The following is an 18,126-nucleotide window of genomic DNA, read 5'->3' on the forward strand; positions in this document are numbered from 1 at the left end:
TCTAGCCTCTAATATTTTGAAATGGGTTAGTGCAGGCCTATGGGGATCAGTTGCCCCAGAACTGCATAGGACAAGCTTGATCGATCAGTCCACCATTTTCATCTGTTTGAAGAAGTAGCTGAATTATTGACACATGGCAGCACAACATGGTGTCAGCCTTTTGGCTGATATTTGGCACAAATTGTTTGATGGTTACCAAGTACAATTTTAACGTTCTGATTGAGGCCATTGTGAACATTTGCCTACCATTTTATCTCTCGCTGTTTGATCACTCATTCACTCTTTGTTTCGATTTATTTCTAAAAACATAATCAACACTTGACTAAACTGTCAGAACAGATTCTCTGCTGACAGAGCAGCACACCCGCACCAGCACGGTGGGTGACCTAGCCTGTGGGTGGGTGGGAGAGGGGGGGGGAGGGAAAGGGACCCTTAAGTTCACTCGCGATCAGGGCACCCTTTTAAAAAATGGCAGCCAGATCTCAGAGGAGCCGATCTCACTAGCTGGTTCAGCCCACTACTGCTAAAAATATTTCCAAGTGTGGGCTAGACAAGGGTGAAACTGCCCAAGGCCCCCAAAAAATAACAATGGGCGCGATCTAACCAAAATAAAACAAAGTCAGTTCTGGGCAGGATTAAAGGGGCCACTACCTAATGGCACTCCACGCCCCCGGAGGTCGCACTTAGTGTCACTGCTCCGCTCCTCAGTACAGGAAGAGATTGGGACGCCATTTTTAAAATGTGCCCCGATCTCTCGACACCCATTCCGACACAACCCCCCGGACGCCCTCAGCAAACCTGTTGGGGATCCTTGATCAACACCCCGCACCCTACCACGTACCGGCAGGGAAACCCCAGAGCCGATCACCGTCGCAGGCCAAATGCCAGATTGGCATCGCCAGCCTGACAGTGCCATTTGGGTACTCTGGCAGCGCCAGGCTGGCACTCAGGTAGCACTGCCAGGGTGCTCAGATGGCACTGTTCGTGCCAGGCTGGCAGTGCCAAGCTGCCCGTGCAGCACCAGAACTGCCAGGGTGCCACACTGCCCGGAGGCTGACCACCCAGGGACCTGTGATCACCTGGGAAAAGACCCCCCTCAGGTACTGTTCTGCCTGGTCTCGATTTGTGGGGACCAATACTGAACTGGGTCCAGCTGGGGTCTCCTCGGTGAGGCCGATAGGTGCCGTGTGACCGATCGATCCAGTGTCAGCACAGTTAAGTGGCCTGATTAGATCTCACAAGGCATAATGGGTGGCGGGAATCCCAGGAGAGGGCTCTCCCAGGACCTACCAGCTGGTGCATCGTGCCCTAAGTGGGTAAATACCAATGTGGATCTCACCGAAAAAGCCAGTGGGAAACACTCTCACCAATCCCGCCCAAAGTTACGCTTGGAAATATTTCTGTTAAATCATGCCCTTAGTAACGATGACTATGACAACTATCATCGATTGTTGTAAAAAACCATCTGGTTCACTGGTTCTTTTGGAGAAGGAAATCTGCCATCCTTATCTGGTCTGGCCTACATGTGACTCCAGACCAACAGCAATGCGTTTGAATCTTAACTGCCCTCATAAATGGCTTCGTAGCCATTCAAGTCAAGGGCAATTAGGATTGCTCACATCCCAGGAAAGAATAAAGAAAGCATTACAAATTTACACACGCTAAATGGGCACTTGGAAATGTTTTGCCATTTACTGAGGCAGTGAAACCATATCCAGCAAAGGGTCAGTGTATTCAGGGGGCAACGGAGGGAAAAGTATTTGCATTTATGTAGAACTTTATCACTTTCATCAGAAGCATCTCAAAGTATCATGCCTGACCCGTTTTAATGAAAGAATATACATATTATGTTTTAATCTTTGTTCCCATGAAAGAAACAAGGAATCAAAGATATACCCAATACACTGCATCTACAACTCCCACTAAATCGGCAGAAAATGGATTTATTCATTCATGCATGTCCACTAGATCACCATTAATTAGATACTTATTCGACACATTTTGCCACACCATAACACACACACATGCACCAGCGACTAAACATATGCTCTGCCAACAGGTTGTCCAAAAAAAAATGTAAAAATTCAACGGCAAAAAATATTTTAAAAAAAGAACACCTACCTTTGCAACAGTAGTCACCCTCAGAAACAGGCACCGGACATCATTAGCAGACTGAAAATACTGCTAGCACAGAACATCATGCTGTGGCTATGCAGATGGACATTTGTCTTTGTGTTATGGGAATTACTTTTTTTTTTAAAAAGAGAAAAATCACATCCCCATCCTAGTGAGGAAATATTTTCCACCCTAATATTCTACCAAGTAGATTCAGACTTTGAGTTTTATCGCTATCACCAGCATATGGCACATTGTGCAAGAATAATATAGTTGAACCTTTGAGACAAAAATTTTTCAATCCTTATGCAACTTGTGTGTATTGTACATAATTGGGTATCAAATAACTATTGAGGTTATAGCTTTGAGTTTGCATCAATTGTACTAAATGGTGCAAATGCTATTTGCCCTGACAGAGACTCACTGTCTACATCTAGATATAAGAATGTTAAAGATAATCAAGTTCCTAACATTGGTGGTTGTCAAGAGTAGTTTGCAATGCCCAAGTTGTTTGCACAAAATTATATGTTAGAGGTACAAATTAATGATGAAGCAGAACTGATAGTTTCTATAGGATTTGTATGATCGTGTTCCAAGTAAAAGGTTGACGATGATGATGTAATTAACGCACGTTTGGGAACTAATGGTTAAAATTGTCAGGATTCACCTGTTTAGAAGAAGGGCAACTTATGGAATCCTACACCAATAATGCTCACCAGGAGAGAAGAAACCTTCACTGGACAAAGGTTAACCACAATTATAATAAGAGTATGAATATCATGTTGTACACCCTAATGGCACTGTATGGTCTCTAAGAAGAGGCAGAGTTGCTAATCAACTATTTTCCTACTTTTGAAAGTTACATGCAATTATTTATAAAATGTTAAAAAATGGGTAGAAAGATATTCAAAAGTAGAGGTTCATATGGAGCATATTTATGCATACAGTAATTGAACTATACAATCAAAGTACAGTATCTATATTCTATGGGACCAGTCATGACTTTCTAGAATCAAACACCGCCCATTATGACATCAAAAGGTTAAAAGCACCAAAGTCAAACTATATACAGCAGCTTACTTACGCCTGGGGTTCCTTCTCATTTTGTTGTTTTTGTTGTGGCTGAAGAACGTTATTTACCAGTTCAGTGATCCCACTAAAGGGAAACCACCTGTTTAAATAAGCAAATAATGTGACTGAACAATGAAACAAAACACTTAACTTTGGCCTCAGTTTCTTTGCACCGAATTAACACAGGCAAGAAAGAACAGCTACAGCCAAATGGGAATGAGAGTTGCAATCAGATCCAGCAAGTAAGGATGTAGGGCAATAATACATTAGCTTATGCTTAACCAATCCAAATGCAGGGAGCAAAAAAGCTACAACCAGTCTGGATGTGGATGATGTAAGAAGCTGCAGCCAGCTCTCTTACAGCCAATCAGAAAGCAAAATGATGCACTACAGCTGCAGCCATTAAGGTATCAAGAATAGCTAATACCCAGAAGGTGCAGAAAGCACAGGGGCAAAACACTGCAATTTAAAGCTCACTACATTCGGAAATTATTACTTACTGTGGCTGTTGAGGTTTTTGTTCTTCTTTGACCCTAAAAAACAATTTCCACAACTCAATGCAGGATAAAGCAGAAATTAAAATTGTAAATCAAACTATTGAAAGGTTCTTGAACTGTATGATTATAGCCACATCCAATGACGTTGAGTTGTCATGTAAAAGAGTTCTCAATTATGTTTGTAAAAAGGGCTCAATCTACCCCTCTTTGCTGCCCTCCTCCTAATGCCCACTGCAGTCTCGAATTGCACACAAGCACCCACGGTTATCACAGGCAAATTGGGAACATTCCTTTTGAGCTCAAATTTGGGGTGGGGGGCATGGCCAAATCAGAAGACCAGGAATTGGTCAATTCTCTGCCAAGCCGATATTCTTTCCAGTGGGTACAATGCATCCTACAGAACATGTGCAGATAAGACCCTTTTCAATCTGGATTTATTCATATGCATGGAAAAACGAAGTATTATTTGTGGTGGGGGAAGGCACCATTTAAGAAAATAAAATGCCCAGCCAGGACTACTACCCACAAGCTAACTTAGTTCTCAGAAGAATCAATTAGAGACTCTGCGAATGTGCCGTTATAAAATAAATATTACTTATTTTGAGAAGGTTGCACACAAAATATCACATTTTTGCAGATGAACGCAAGTTAGATCCATCTGTGTCCATTATCGCACATGTTGAGGAGAGTATTGGAACTAGAGCCATTAAGGCTGAGAACAGAAACAAGCAAAAACAGAAATGATTTGCGTACCTATTTAATTTCAGTGCCAGAATCTAGAGGTACCCAACTTAATGGAATATTCTTCAATATTGGCTGTAGTTTGGTTTCAAAGTTTCAGAATCCACAAAGTCCTTTACTGGGCACAGAATGTAAGAATCCTGGCAAGTCTATCAGGGATACCTGCCAATATCCAAAAACTAACTTAAATATTATGATATGCTACACATTTCTTTAATTACATCTTATACTGTACCTTATTCTGGATTTTATTTTCTAATCCTGTTTGTGATATGCCCTGGGTAAAAGCAGCTGAGTGATGACATGATATATGGGGAACTCTGGTTTGGGTTTTCATTGACCAAGGGTGGGATTTCCGACACCTCCACAGCATGTTTCGCGGCAGCTGAGGCGAGCCCTGATTGGCCGGCTATGGGACCTGCTGTTCCCGCTGCAGTTGACGGGGTTTCCCATTTTATGCACTCCCAACCGTCAGAAAACCCACGTGCTGAGGGGTCCCCTTTAGTGGGACTGGAAGATGCCGCTGGCTTGCCATGTGGGGACAATGAGATAAGCATCTTTTCAGGATCTCAGACGCTGAGATGTGAGTTGGAGCCAAGACAAAATAACCAGGTGGCAGAGTCACCATGTTTTCCTTGCTTTGACCAGGCACGTGCATTGGCATGTTTACAAGCTGATAGGAGTCAAAGTGTGGGAAGCCAGAGATCTTGAAAGTCTGGTCTGCCTGGGGTTGAAAGATGATTGAATTACATTTTTTGTAATTGGGTTGTTTAAATAATAGCAAGGCAATGATTTAGTTAAGTTAGTCTCCATAAGCTTTGCTACGAACAGAAAGTGTAAAAAAAGGGATCCCCTGGGCAGGGAGAGATATTCGGCCAGAGAAGGTTTGAGACTCACTGCAGACTGAGCAGTATTTTGCAAGGAATGGCTTAATTAATTAATTATTACATCAAAATTACACTTAATCATCTTGAACATTGGGTGGTGTGCTTTATTGGGATCACAATTAAGGAACAGCTTTAAAACAGCGACTTCCAAAGTGCTGCTGATCATTTGGTATCAGCCCTGATGCTGAGAGATTAAATTGTAGCATTTACGAGAATAAAAAGGTTGGCCCATCCTTCTCTATCTTGTCCTCTTCCCAGCAATGTGTGCATGTGTTGAAAACAAAGGCTAAAATAAAGTCAGTGTTTTATGATGTTGCTTAAAGCCAGAATGCATAAAACTAATGGATAGCTGGAGTAATTGCAAAGCAGTAATTCAATTAGGGGCGGCCTTGTGGCGCAGAGGGTTCAAGTCTCAACCCAGGATTCGATGGCCAAGGATGGTTCGTTCATAACCCGGCCAAATTCAGATTCAGCGTCAACCTGCAAAACCTTCCAAACAAGCCAATGGCTGGTGGTAAGAGCAGGAGAGACTCCTGGTCAGCCATGCTTGATGTAGGTTGTTGCCTTTTCAGCTATAAGGCTCTGAGACAGTCTAACACCTGTTCCAGGAATTACTATGAAAGTATACCTCAGTGCACCACTAGGTGCAGGAAGAAAATTTGAATTCAATTAGGAGGTTCAGATTTCACAAGAGTGAAAATCATGGGCAAGATTCTCCGGTTCCCTCAGCCACTTGTTTCTCAACGGTGTGCCGTTAGCTGGTGGCAGAATTCTACCTTCCTGCCGCTTCTTGATGGTGTTTCCCATGGTAACCATCGCACGCCGCTGCAAAACCCATTAGTGGGAATGCGGAAAAAATGAATTACGATCCATGTCTTCCATCACCAACTACAACCGATCTGGCAATTTTCAAAGAAGGTGGCAGCTGAAGCGGGCCTGTCTTCAAGCTTTCTCTGGAATCGGCTCGCCTTGATTTCCTGCTAAAATTGGGCACAAGTCCCATCTCAGGCCAATTTAAGACCCCATTGTACCATAATATTCCCCTTCATGACAGGCTGGAGATGGAGGTAAGAAGGCAAGAATGTCATCTGAAGACAAGATTAAGTTCCATTTTGAAATTGCTCCACAGTGCCACACACTGTACCAATACTGAATGGTTCATTCAATTTGGATTCAGTGTGCGTTCCGACAATCAGAAGCCAGTGTCCTTAAGATACTGAAATGTTCGTGTGGAAAGAATAATACTTGAAACATAAGGATTGGAAATTTATCCAAAATAAACTGATTATTGGGAAGATATACTACAAAGCACACACTACAAAGAGAATAATTGATAAAATAATGGCTAACCTTGTATAATTATGAAGTAGTAGTTCAATCAATGTCCAGTTCAAACATGATGTGTTCAAACATTCACCTGAGGAAGGAACAGTGCTCCGAAAGCTAGTGTTTGAAACAGACATGTTGGACTTTAACCTGGTGTTGTAAGACTTCTTACTGAGTTCAAACATCACAGTGCATAAAATGGGAACAGCTTTGATTTCAGCGCTTCTTTGCACCCTTCTTCGTTTGTCTAGTCTACGGCTTATTGTGTTGTAAGAGTAGGTCTATTGTGTTTAGAGTTCTCTATACTTCATGGATGCCAGACACAAATAGGCCATGTGTTTTGTGTCAGCAATGCATGGTAACATCAATATTAATGCCAAGTGGTATATTACCAGGAAAAAAAGATTATTATAGAATATATTACAAATATTTAAGTGTTAGTAGCAGCCTTTCTACAACATGTTCTGTATTTAATTAATTCAAATCCAAGACAAATAAGGCTACCTACAATAAGTGGTATAAAGGCGGCCCATGATACTGAGATTCAGACAGATGTGGAAATACAGAGGTGCTGCAATAAATGCCGGTACCATAAACATTTGATAATGATACACACTTAGTGGAATGCATGTTACACATTGAAATATATGTACCCAAATAACAGATTTATAAAATTCTCCACGAAACAGACTATAAACTATATATGGGAATACATTAGGCATAAAAGAACTTTCAATTTGTACCAAGTACATTCCAATATATAATGACCACTAAAAATAATAGCCTAAAGTTCGTTTATAGTGATCAATAATGGGGTTAAAACACACTCCTCGTATTAACTCTGGCGCATTTATAGGTTTTGCATCTTCTCATACACTCATCCCTGATTTAGATCTAACTGCCATTTCAGAGACATGGGGCAGAATCTTTGGGGGGGGTGGGAAATAGGGGTGGGTCGGTCCCATGCCAGCATGAATTTACAGCCAGATCTTCCGCTGGTCCATGCCATAGCAAGTCAGAAAACCTGCCGGAGGCTGGTGACATTAATTTGATGAAGATGAGGATGGAGATGAAGGCCCAACACCCCCGACACAACGCTGGACATTCCGTGATGCCGGCCGGGAAACACACCAGCGTCAAACACATTTGGCACAATATGACATGCAAATGTTCAGGACTTACTCTGAACAATGCATGGGGCTGCCTCCAGAGTTTGCAGGTGTCCTTTGTTTGGGGTGATCACCTGCTTCCCCTGCCATGGGAAAGCACTTCTGACGAATACCAACACCTGGTGGGCCACTGATTGAACTTGGCCATGCTCACCCCCTTGCTGATACCATTGGGGTATGAGAGTGTCCAGAGGGACGGCCTGGGTGGACTCCCACATCACCAGTGGCTCTCTAAATATACACAGATCATAGTGATTAGTCAGCAGTGTGAGCAGCCAGGAGCCTGTAAGTAGCAACAAAGGGGTGCGTTTAAATCCACATACTGCATGAACCAGGCCACCCCATCCCGAGGGGATACCCTGAATCCACGGACTTGGCACCAAGTCATTCCCCGAAACTGCCCCTGGCCCCCCCAGCAAGCCTGACAATCTTTGAGAGTTTTTTTGTCTCCTGCTCCCCCTCAGCAGCCATGGTTCCCAGGCCCCGCTTGTAAACACTTGCAACCGCGAGACTTCCGCCTCAGAGTGGTGGAGCATTGCGGAGGGCTGGAGTGGTCCGTCCGCTCATGAGATTTAAATTTATGCAAATGATGGTTTTGCATGGACCTGCCGGCGCGGGGTGCAAACTTCGATAACGCCGCCGCCTCCAGCGAGGGGCCAGAGTATGGTGACCCAATCGGCTCTTCTTTGCTCGATCGCAATTCTCACTGCTGGTGTCGCAAAGCGGAGAATTGAACCCTTTATGTATGTCACTTAAATGTCACAGATGAGTTTTGAATTCCATCGTACTGTTTCTAATTATGCAATATATTTTATTCACACTTTTTAAATGCAGCCTTTAACTGTTTCTGATGGTGACAGCTAACAGAACTTGGTGTACGCTTGATGCATGACCATGTAAATAATGGGCGGGATTTTCCCAAAATTGCACAGAATGCTGGAACAGGCCAGAAAACCCATTGGCTTCACAGATGCCTTTTCTGGCTCGATTAAACAGCAATTTCAGAGCGCTGCCGAGGGTCAGAGCTGATGAGGTGCGGATACTGAGATTGGGTTTTCATTCTTAAAATGCACTCCGATCGAAAAGTCAAGTTAAGCCCATCCCTCAACGCTAGGATTGGGGCACCCCCTGAACACGCAAACAACGGGCACTCCCCTCCCTCAGATATCACCCCTACCCCCCATTACATGAATCAGTGTGATCCCCCTCCCAGTCAGTGGCACTGACCCCACTCCCTTTCAAAGGCTCCAGCCTGATCCGCACCTTCCCTCACCCCGGAATCACGGGGACCCTCTGCCCTGCCCCCCCCCCCCCCCCCCCCCAAAGGATCAGGGCAAACACCCCCCCAGGATTGGGGCTCAGCTACCCCTTCACAAGCACCGCCTTTCCCCACAAGAACTGCCTCCACCCCTCCCCACATAAAAGGAACCCCCTCCCAGAGTGCCCACTCCTGGCATTGCCACCCTGGCACTTCCCGGCTCTGTCCTGCAACCAATCGGGGGTATACTTTGCTGCGTACCATCAGCATGGTCATCAGGACTGGTTTCCGGTTTTGATAACCAGTAGTGGTTTGCCCTGGCAGTACGTCACACCGGGTGGGTGGCAGGATAAGGTGTGGCCGGATGTTACAGAGTCAAGGCCAGTAAGAATATGTTAATGTATTAAAAATGATGGGAATGAGATTCATGCCCTTTCTAACCGTGTCCGTGATTATGTCAACAGGGGGCAAGGGGAGGTCACAAACTGAGATCTCGCCAGCGCAAACCCTATTTTTGACCGCTCACAAGATTTAGTGGCCATTACAGGATTTGCGCTCACAGCTAATGGGGCTGCGAAGTGATGGCATCAGTGCCACTATCCCCAGCTTTTGAATTTGTCGTCGATTATCAGAATTTATGGTCTTCATTTTATACAGTAGCATTTAACATCAGCATCAAATCCATCAGTAATATACCATTCAACTTTATGAATTAACTGTCAGGCCATTTGTAAGGGCCTCCATAATTTAAGCTTGTCACCATTAATTTTCTTCAGATACACTGAAGGAGCAATGACTGTAAATCAAAATAGGTGGCCTGTATTAATGTCTGTTTAAAAACCTGCATTCAATCCTGATTTGAACTTGAAATTTAAACTATTCAGACACTGTACATTTAAAAATGATGTAGTTTAAATTATCTTGTGCTGAAACACAGAGTGACCTCAACCTAAATTTCATCAAATAAACTATTATTTCAAACACATTACAATGTACTTTTCCCCAAATTAAGAAAAAGTTGTCAAAGTTCAACAACTTATCATTTCTAAAATTCTTCAGATTTAAACTCATATGACATCACACATCCAATACCTTTACTGTCTCGTTCAGTCAGTTTGACTGACTAAAAGGAAATCGTCATCTTGCATTGTTAGTCTGCAGTCAAGGAAAATGTTAAATGATAAAACAAAACTGAATTAGCAAGTAGTTCAGCATTTTAAAGCAGAAACAAGTGCTGGTTTTTGATCATCTAATCCTCACCTTCTCTGATAGCACAGTGGATGATGGCTCTGCCTGGTATTGTATTGAGCGGGACAGATTAAGCTTTGATTCCTGGTCTAAGGTAATCTCAATTTGTATCACTCACGGTAATACATTTGGTCTCAACATCTCCAAAATGGAGAGCTATTATTTAGCCAGGTTCTTTCTCCTGCACGCTGTCCAGTGTTCGCTTTTGGAAAGGGCATGCCTGTTGGTGGCAGGTGGTGACAAGAACAAGCTTGGTTGTAATGCTGGCTGTCTGTGAGGCTTTGATTTTCATTGAGCCAGGGAGACTGTGTCTCATCCAAAATAGCGCTGGGAACCTGGGCCGGGATTCTCCCCTACCCGGCGGGACGGGGGGTCCCGGCGTGATGGAGTGGCATCAACCACTCCGGCGTCGGGCCACCCCAAAGTCTCTGCACATTTAGGCGCCCTAACATTGAGGGGCTAGGCCCGTGCCGGAGTGGTTGGCGTTCCGCCGGCTGGCGTGGAAGGCCTTTGGCGCCACGCCATCCGGGGCCGAAGGGACTTCGCCAGCAGGCGGAAGTCCGCGTATGCACCGGAGCATCAGTGGCTGCTGATGTCATCCCCGCGCATGCGCAGGGGAGGGGGTCACTTCCGCCTCCGCCATGGTGAAGACTATGGCGAAGGCGGAAGGCAAAGAGTGCCCCCACGGCACAGGCCTGCCCGCCGATCGGTGGGCCCCGATTGTGGGCCAGGCCACCGTGGAGCACCCCCCTGGGCTAGATCGCCCCACGCCCCCCACAGGACCCCGGAGCCCACCCGCGCCACCTGCTCCCGCCGGTAAGGTAGGTGGTTTGATCCATGCCGGCAGAAGAGGCATGACAGTGGCGAGACTTCGGCCCATCGCGGGCCGGAGAATCACCGGGGGCGGGGCACGCCGACCGGTGTGGAGCAATTTCCGCCACCACCGAATCTCCGGTGCCGGAGAATTCGGGATACGGCGGGGGCGGGATTGACGCCGGCCCCCGGCGATTCTCCGACCCGGCGGGGGGTCGGAGAATCCCGCCCCTGATTCCAGAAGCTCCCTCCCCCATTTCTGACATCATATTGGAGAGATGGGGAGTGGGCATAATTCACATACGGAGGAAACCCAAACCCATCAGAGCCAATTGAACTCAGTGCTGAGATGAAACAGGCACAAATTTCAATGGAGCGAGCTCTGTTGCCCACGGCATGTGGCTTACCATTTTTATGAGTAGATGTAAATGTGCATAAAAGGCAGATAAGGGGCTAGATTCTCTGTTTCCGCGGCTAAGTGCCGACACAGGCATGGGACACGTGGGGCGGGATTCTCCGACCCCACGCCGGGTCAGAGAATCCCCAGGGGGTGGCGTGAATCCCGCCCCACCGCTCCGACGCCGGCTGCCGTATTCTCCGGCTCTGGTTTTCAGGCGGGGGCAGGGTATACGCAACGCCAGTCGGGAGCCATTGGTAACGGTCCTCCCGGCAATTCTCCGTGACCTGATGGGCCGAGCGGCCGTCAGTTCCTAGCCAGTCCCGCCGGCGTGAAATGGACATGGTCCCACATGGCGGGACCTGGCTTCTAGGCCATCTAGTGGAGTCCTTGGGGGGGCGCGGGGGGGACCCCCACGGTGTCCTCGCCCGCGATCAGTGCCCACCGATCTGCGGGTGGGCCTGTGCCATGGGGGCACTCCTTCCTTCCGCACTGGCCATGGCGAGCCCTACAGAGGAACACCCCTGCGCATGTGCAAGAACACGCCTGCCGGTCTGTGCATGCATGGAACCACGCCGGCGGTTCTGCGCTTGCGCCAACATGCGCCACCCTTCGGCACCAGTTGGCACGGCGCCAACCCCTCTGCCGCCAGCCTAGTCCCTGGAAGTATGGAGTATTCCGCAACTTCCGGTTGGCCCTACGCTGGAGTGGTTCGCGCCATTCTTGGCGCCGGCGTCGGGCCATCCAACCAATTGTGGGAGAATCCCACCCGTCGTGTTTCACGACCGGCAAATCGGCGCGAACCCCTCCTTGATTCCAGTACCGGTGAAGAGCTAGCACCGGCACTGGCAGAAACACCTGCCTTGCTAGCTGAAAATGGTCGAAGAATGGCCGGGTCTGGGGCCGTGCATGGGCATGGCTGACAACCTGCCGCGTTGCACCGTACAACATGGTGCCGTCCGTGCGCAGACCCAATCTGCCATTCACGACCCCAGAGCCCACCCCTGGCCGTCCCCCACCAGACCCCCCAGTCCTCCGCAGAAGCCCCCCCCCCCCATCCTCCCCCCCCGGCCAGCGGCACAGATCCCGGCCGAGTGTGGCGGCATTGGACGCAGTCTGCAGCCGGCACACCGGATTCACGATTTATGGGGCCACGCGTGGTCCGCGCCGTTGGGAACTCAGGCCATCAAGGAAGAGCATTGCGGGTGGGCTGGCCGATCAGGCGCCAACAGCATTGTGACTGCGCGCATCACGATGACGCCATTTCAGAGGGGGCTGAGCATGGCTGAGCGGCGTGAAACCAATACCGGCTCCGATTTCGGCGTCGGAGCCCATTCTCCACCCGATTGCCGAACACAATTTCGGAGTCGGGCTTTGGAAAAACACGCCCAAGGTCTATGGATTTATTAAGCTATCAAGTTATTCAAATCCCCTGCCTTTTCAATTTTGAAAAAGCAGTGCTTGCAGTTCCAATAGTTATTTGTTGACATAAGCCTGAGGACAAACATTATAGTATAATTTCTGTAATTATTATAGTATTGATTGCTTCCACAGTCTATAATTATCACAGTGAGAGGCCTTAAATTCAGTTTTACTGACAGCTCCAGGAGGTTATTAAAGGATCAGCTCCCTTTGATGGGGGCCATGAATACAAATGTTTGGTTTTGTAGCAAATTAGGAACTTGAAGGGATTTAAAAGTATTGAATGGGGTTTTATCAATTAGAGGTTTTTGTTTTGTATCATCCGGTTTGTAATAGACACTTAGAACTTTATTTAATCTCAATATGGCTCTTGAGGCCTGCCCATGGTGGATACCATAGAACCACAAAATTGTAACATTGCAGAAGGAGAGTCTGCACCGACCATCTGACAGAGCACCCTATCTAGGTCCACCTCCCCCCCCCCCCCCCCCTCCCCATCTATCCCCATAACCCCACCTAACTTGCACATCTTTGGACACCGAAGGGCAATTTAGCATGGCCAATCCCCCTAATCTCCATTTCATTGGATTGTGGAAGGAAATCAGAGCACTCGAAGGAAACACACACAGAGATGGGGAGAAAGTACTAACTCCACACAGACAGTCGGCCAAGGCTGGAATTGAACCCGGGTCCCTGTGGGGCAGCAATGCTAACTGTGTGGGCTGGAATGAAGGGTGTAACGGCAAAGGCTGGTTGGTGGGAGAATGTGTTGACATGAGTTGGTACAGTTGGAGCGATAAAGAGCTGTGGAGATCAGTGGAGGGTCAAGGGTTGGTAAGGAGAGTATATGGGGCTATGAGGAGTCGTAGAATGGCATAGGTTGGCACAGAGGATATAAGGGGACATGGGGGTGAGTAAAGGCACATGGGTTGGCAGGAATAAGGAGTAGGGAGGGCGGAGTTGAGGGCTAGATGACCCAAATGCAATTAGAAAAAGTCCCAGGGCACTGAGGTGGGTCTGTCAAGCAATCTGCTTAAGCCCCAGCTACCTCTAGCCTATTTCTGGTGGCATGATCTGTCCCGCCGCAGAACAACTATCCAGCTGTTGGGGACGGTTTCTCTTGAGTTGGTTGCACTGAGCCGGGAAATCACCCGACTCTGTGCACCCACCTCGGCTGCAAAAACCCAGGCCTGAGCACATTCCCAGATGAAAAATTATCATTTGGTGAGGTACTGTAGTTTTGCTGGTTCCCATGGTCAGATACTCAACATTTATCAATTCCTTCAGAAAGAGACAGGGAGAGATTTGACAGGGATAAGAGATGATCATCCTCATTCACAGCACCAGCACCGTAGCCAATTGTCACACTTTCCCTGTTTAAATTCACAGACATGCCAGTAGCCGCTAAAAATGAAACCAAAAGGGCAGCACGGTGGCACAGTGGTTAGCACTGCGGCCTCACGGCGCCGAGGTCCCAGGTTCGATCCCGGCTCTGGGTCACTGTCCGTGTGGAGTTTGCACATTCTCCCCGTGTTTGCGTGGGTTTCGCCCCCACAACCCAAAAGATGTGCAAGGTAGGTGGATTGGCTATGCTACATTGCCCCTTAATTGGGAAAAAATAAATTGGGTATTCTAAATTTATTTTTAAAAATGAAACCAAAGTGTTACTGTCAATCCTAAAAACTGGAATAAATCCAATTGACCAGGGGAGTGCACTGATCAGGTGCAAGATTCATCACCTGGTAATCCGAAAGCTTAAATTTAACAAAAGCAGCAGACTCACGCGTTGCCATGAGGACAGCAACACGAGTGATGTCATGAAACCACATGCAGCACTCAAGTACTCCGTAAAATGGACAGCAGTGGCCCCCAGGTATTGCAAAGAGTAATTGCCCTGTCAGTCGTGCCCTGCCAGACATTTCGAATGACTCTTCATGGGAAGTGTGCCCTTGAATGCCAACAAAGGGGTCGCATCACTCGTGGGCAGCATCCATAAATATGCAGGTTAATTATAATATTGCCCTTTAATAATGTCCAGGACTTGAAGGCATTTCCAGTCCTGGCTGATGGAATGAAACAGATTTTCATCGCTGGAGAGTTAGCCTCTTAGAACTGAGTTCATTATAATCCAGTTCCCGCTGGACACGGTTTGCGGTTTGATAATCCTTCTCAATTTCAAATGAACACACAAAAATGAGAAGAGAAATGTTGCTGCCAGAGATGGGGTAGTCGCCGGCAAGAGATCTCACCGACTCAGACACATAGCTGTTCCAATCAGAACGACCTGTCCTGCTGGTACGTACATGTTAATGGTGGGCCCCTGCCTCCCCAGTGGATTGCCTGAGGAAATGTTTAAAGGACAGCAGATGTTAAATAAATGTTTTAATTTCTTATGAACGAAAGAGGGAAGCGGAGGAGGAGGGAGCAGAGACTCACACTATTGATTTTTACCCACAGAGGCACATTTGTGAATATTTCCCACAAGTTGTAGTGCGGTGAAATATTTCTATTGGCAATCCAGGAAACTGCCACCCAGGGAACAGACGTTGAAATGACTGTCGGGAAGTGGAAAATAACCTGATCGTGTTTGGTCAGCCCAAACCACCCCCTCCCCCCTTTCCAACCAGCAGACGCACATACATACACAAAACAGAATACTGTACAAGATATATTGCAATGCAGGCTCTGTTTGAACTGATCCCTCGAAACTAGCAATGTAATTAGATCATAGGATGCAATTTTATAATTTTGCAACCCACCCCTGGAGCAGGCATCCAGGTTGGGGGGGTCAGGAAATTGGCAGCATGGTGATGGCGTTGTGCCCATTGCCTACCTTCCACCCCTGGTATTTTACCAGTGGCAGGGGAGTTGTCAGGTGGGTTACTCGCCTGTCAGCCAATTAGTGACCACTTAAGGGCCTTCTCCCACTGCCGCTGCACAGCAGGTTCCCTGGCCAAGTGGTGAACAGTGGTCTTGTTGTTCCCTGGGTAAAGGCAGAAGTGTGGGGGTGGGGGTATGTCTCCTGTTCCCAATGGAGCACCCTGTGCCCAATGGAGGCCATTCTCCAGTCTAATTCCCCCACCTTGCATGTTGCCCCCACCACCATGCCTGACAGACCCTGACACCCATGCCCCCTCAGTGTGGGGTGGGTTGGGAAGGGGGATGGGTTATCCTGGCTTTCCACGAAGATCCAAGCTTACCTCTGCATCTGGCTCCATGATTCCTTGTTGTTGGCAACTACCTGAAATCCGAGCAGTCGGAAAACCTGATGGCTATAAAATTTCTGCAGGTGAACAAGACCAAGTGGTAGTGGACTTGCCGCTGCCTTTTTAATCAGGGGTGGGCGGGGATGGGGAGGTGGAAGGGGCACTGCATCTACATTTGATTCCACTCGTGGAATCACTAAATGGCTACAGCACACAGGGCAGTTACATCATCTGTTATGTCTGACCAGCACTCTAAGAGAAACTCAGTCAATCCCACTCTCCACCATGACTCTGCAGCCATGTAGTTTATTTTCTCTTCATGTACTTATCCAATTCTCTGTTGAAAGCTATTGACTGAATCTGCCTTGATCACACTCTCAGGCAGTCCATCCCATTCCCTAACCACTGACTATGTGAAAAAAGCTTTTCCTCGTGTCGTTATTGGTTATTTTGCCATTCACCTTACATCAGTGTCTCACTGTCCGATGGATCTCTAACCTTCCAATAAAATGACACAGAAAACCTTCCATGTGTTATGATCCTGGATCAGACCACCAGATTTTTGGTACAATCAGATAGGAACCAGTAATCTTTTGTTTGAAGTAGACAAAGTTTGAGATGTATGGGACTTACGAAGGCAATGCAGCCATAACACTCCATGGCTTTTAAACAAACAAAATAAACCTGGAAGTAAGGGCTTAAGTGGGTCGGTGCAGACCCAATGGGCCGAATGGCCTCCTTCTGCACTGTATGTTCTATGTTCTATGTTACTATACGAAGTCATAAAATCAAAAATAATTACAATCTCTAACTTGTACTCTAACATTCGGAATCAAAACGAGGTACATGTGAATTGAAGGCAAACTGAGGTCGAAAGCAGTGCACTGCACAATACATGGCAGATGTGATCAAAACGGATCCCATGGATTTCTCAGCAACCCAACCAGACGTCACTAACCACTGTGGGTTACGCAATCTCATTAAAATCCCGGGCGGGCTTCTCTCTTCTGGGGACTAAGTCCCCACATCGGCGGCAAAACCGGTGCCAACCACTCCGGTGTCAACAACCCCTGAAAGTGAGGAATTCTCTGCATTTTCGGGGGCTAGGTGGATGCTGGAGGGGTTGTCACCGCTGCAGCCGCGCTGAAGGGCCGGCGCAAGTTCGCGCATGCACAGATCAGCCGGCATGATTTCATACATGTGGGACCGACTGGCTTATTTCCACGCATGCGCAAACTAGCTGACATATTTCCGCACATGCGCGGGGGTTCTCTTCTCCGTGCCGGCCCCCGGGCAATATGGCTGAGCCCAACAGGTGCCAAGCGCGGAGGAAAGGAGTCCCCCCCCGAAACCAGTCCGCCCGCAGATCGGTAGGCCCCGATCGCGGGCCAGGCCACGTGGGTGCCCCCCCCCCCCTCAGAACCTATCCCGCACACTCACCTGCCACGTCCCGCTGTGCGTGAGATGAGTAATTCACCCCGGCGGGTCTGCCAAAACTGGACAGCCGCTTGGCCCATCGGGGCCTGGAGAATCCCCGGGGCAGCCGCTATCAACGGCCCCTGACCGGTGTGGCGGAATCCCATCGCTGCCCAAAGAATGGCGCCGGAGAATAGGGCAGCTGGCGATGAGGCGGGATTCGCGCCTCCCCCCACCGGGTCGGAGAATCCTGGCCCCCATCCCCCATATCAGAAATTGAAAGACTTCACTCTTCCCTTTCAAAGATTTAGCCATAGAATTCCCTCCAAAAGTCTGAAGAACCTGTCAACTACAGCACTTTTATAGCTTGGAGTATCTTTCTTTTCTGCTCTCCCTAGTAGTTTCTCTCCCCTGTGGTTGCTCTTCGTGATCTCCTCCCGCTGGTCTCCTCTTCCCAGTGGTTCCTTCTGTGTCTCTCTGGGACCTCTCCCTGTCCCTCTCTCCCTAGGTTTCCTTTACTTTCTGGGACTCCTTTTGTTACGTTGCCCCACTCCTGGGTC

General features: G+C 47.7%; 1 protein-coding gene across 39 annotated transcripts in view; it reads right to left on the minus strand.

Annotated features, from left to right (window-relative positions):
- The window catches only part of rims2a (regulating synaptic membrane exocytosis 2a), a 1,202,647-nt gene that overhangs the window by 986,682 nt on the left and 197,839 nt on the right, over positions 1–18,126 (minus strand). For 32 of the 39 annotated variants that reach the window (XM_038809989.1, XM_038810036.1, XM_038810038.1 and 29 more), the window contains exons 2-3: positions 3,687–3,719; positions 3,200–3,286 (exon numbers count right to left, since the gene is read on the minus strand). The exons of the other annotated variants lie outside the window; for them this stretch is intronic. In XM_038809989.1, coding sequence (XP_038665917.1) covers positions 3,200–3,286; positions 3,687–3,719 — 120 coding nt within the window. The remainder of the gene's footprint in view (positions 1–3,199; positions 3,287–3,686; positions 3,720–18,126) is intronic. 39 annotated transcript variants of the gene reach the window in all.

Source organism: Scyliorhinus canicula, chromosome 10, assembly GCF_902713615.1.
Source record: "Scyliorhinus canicula chromosome 10, sScyCan1.1, whole genome shotgun sequence".
NCBI lineage: Eukaryota > Metazoa > Chordata > Chondrichthyes > Carcharhiniformes > Scyliorhinidae > Scyliorhinus > Scyliorhinus canicula.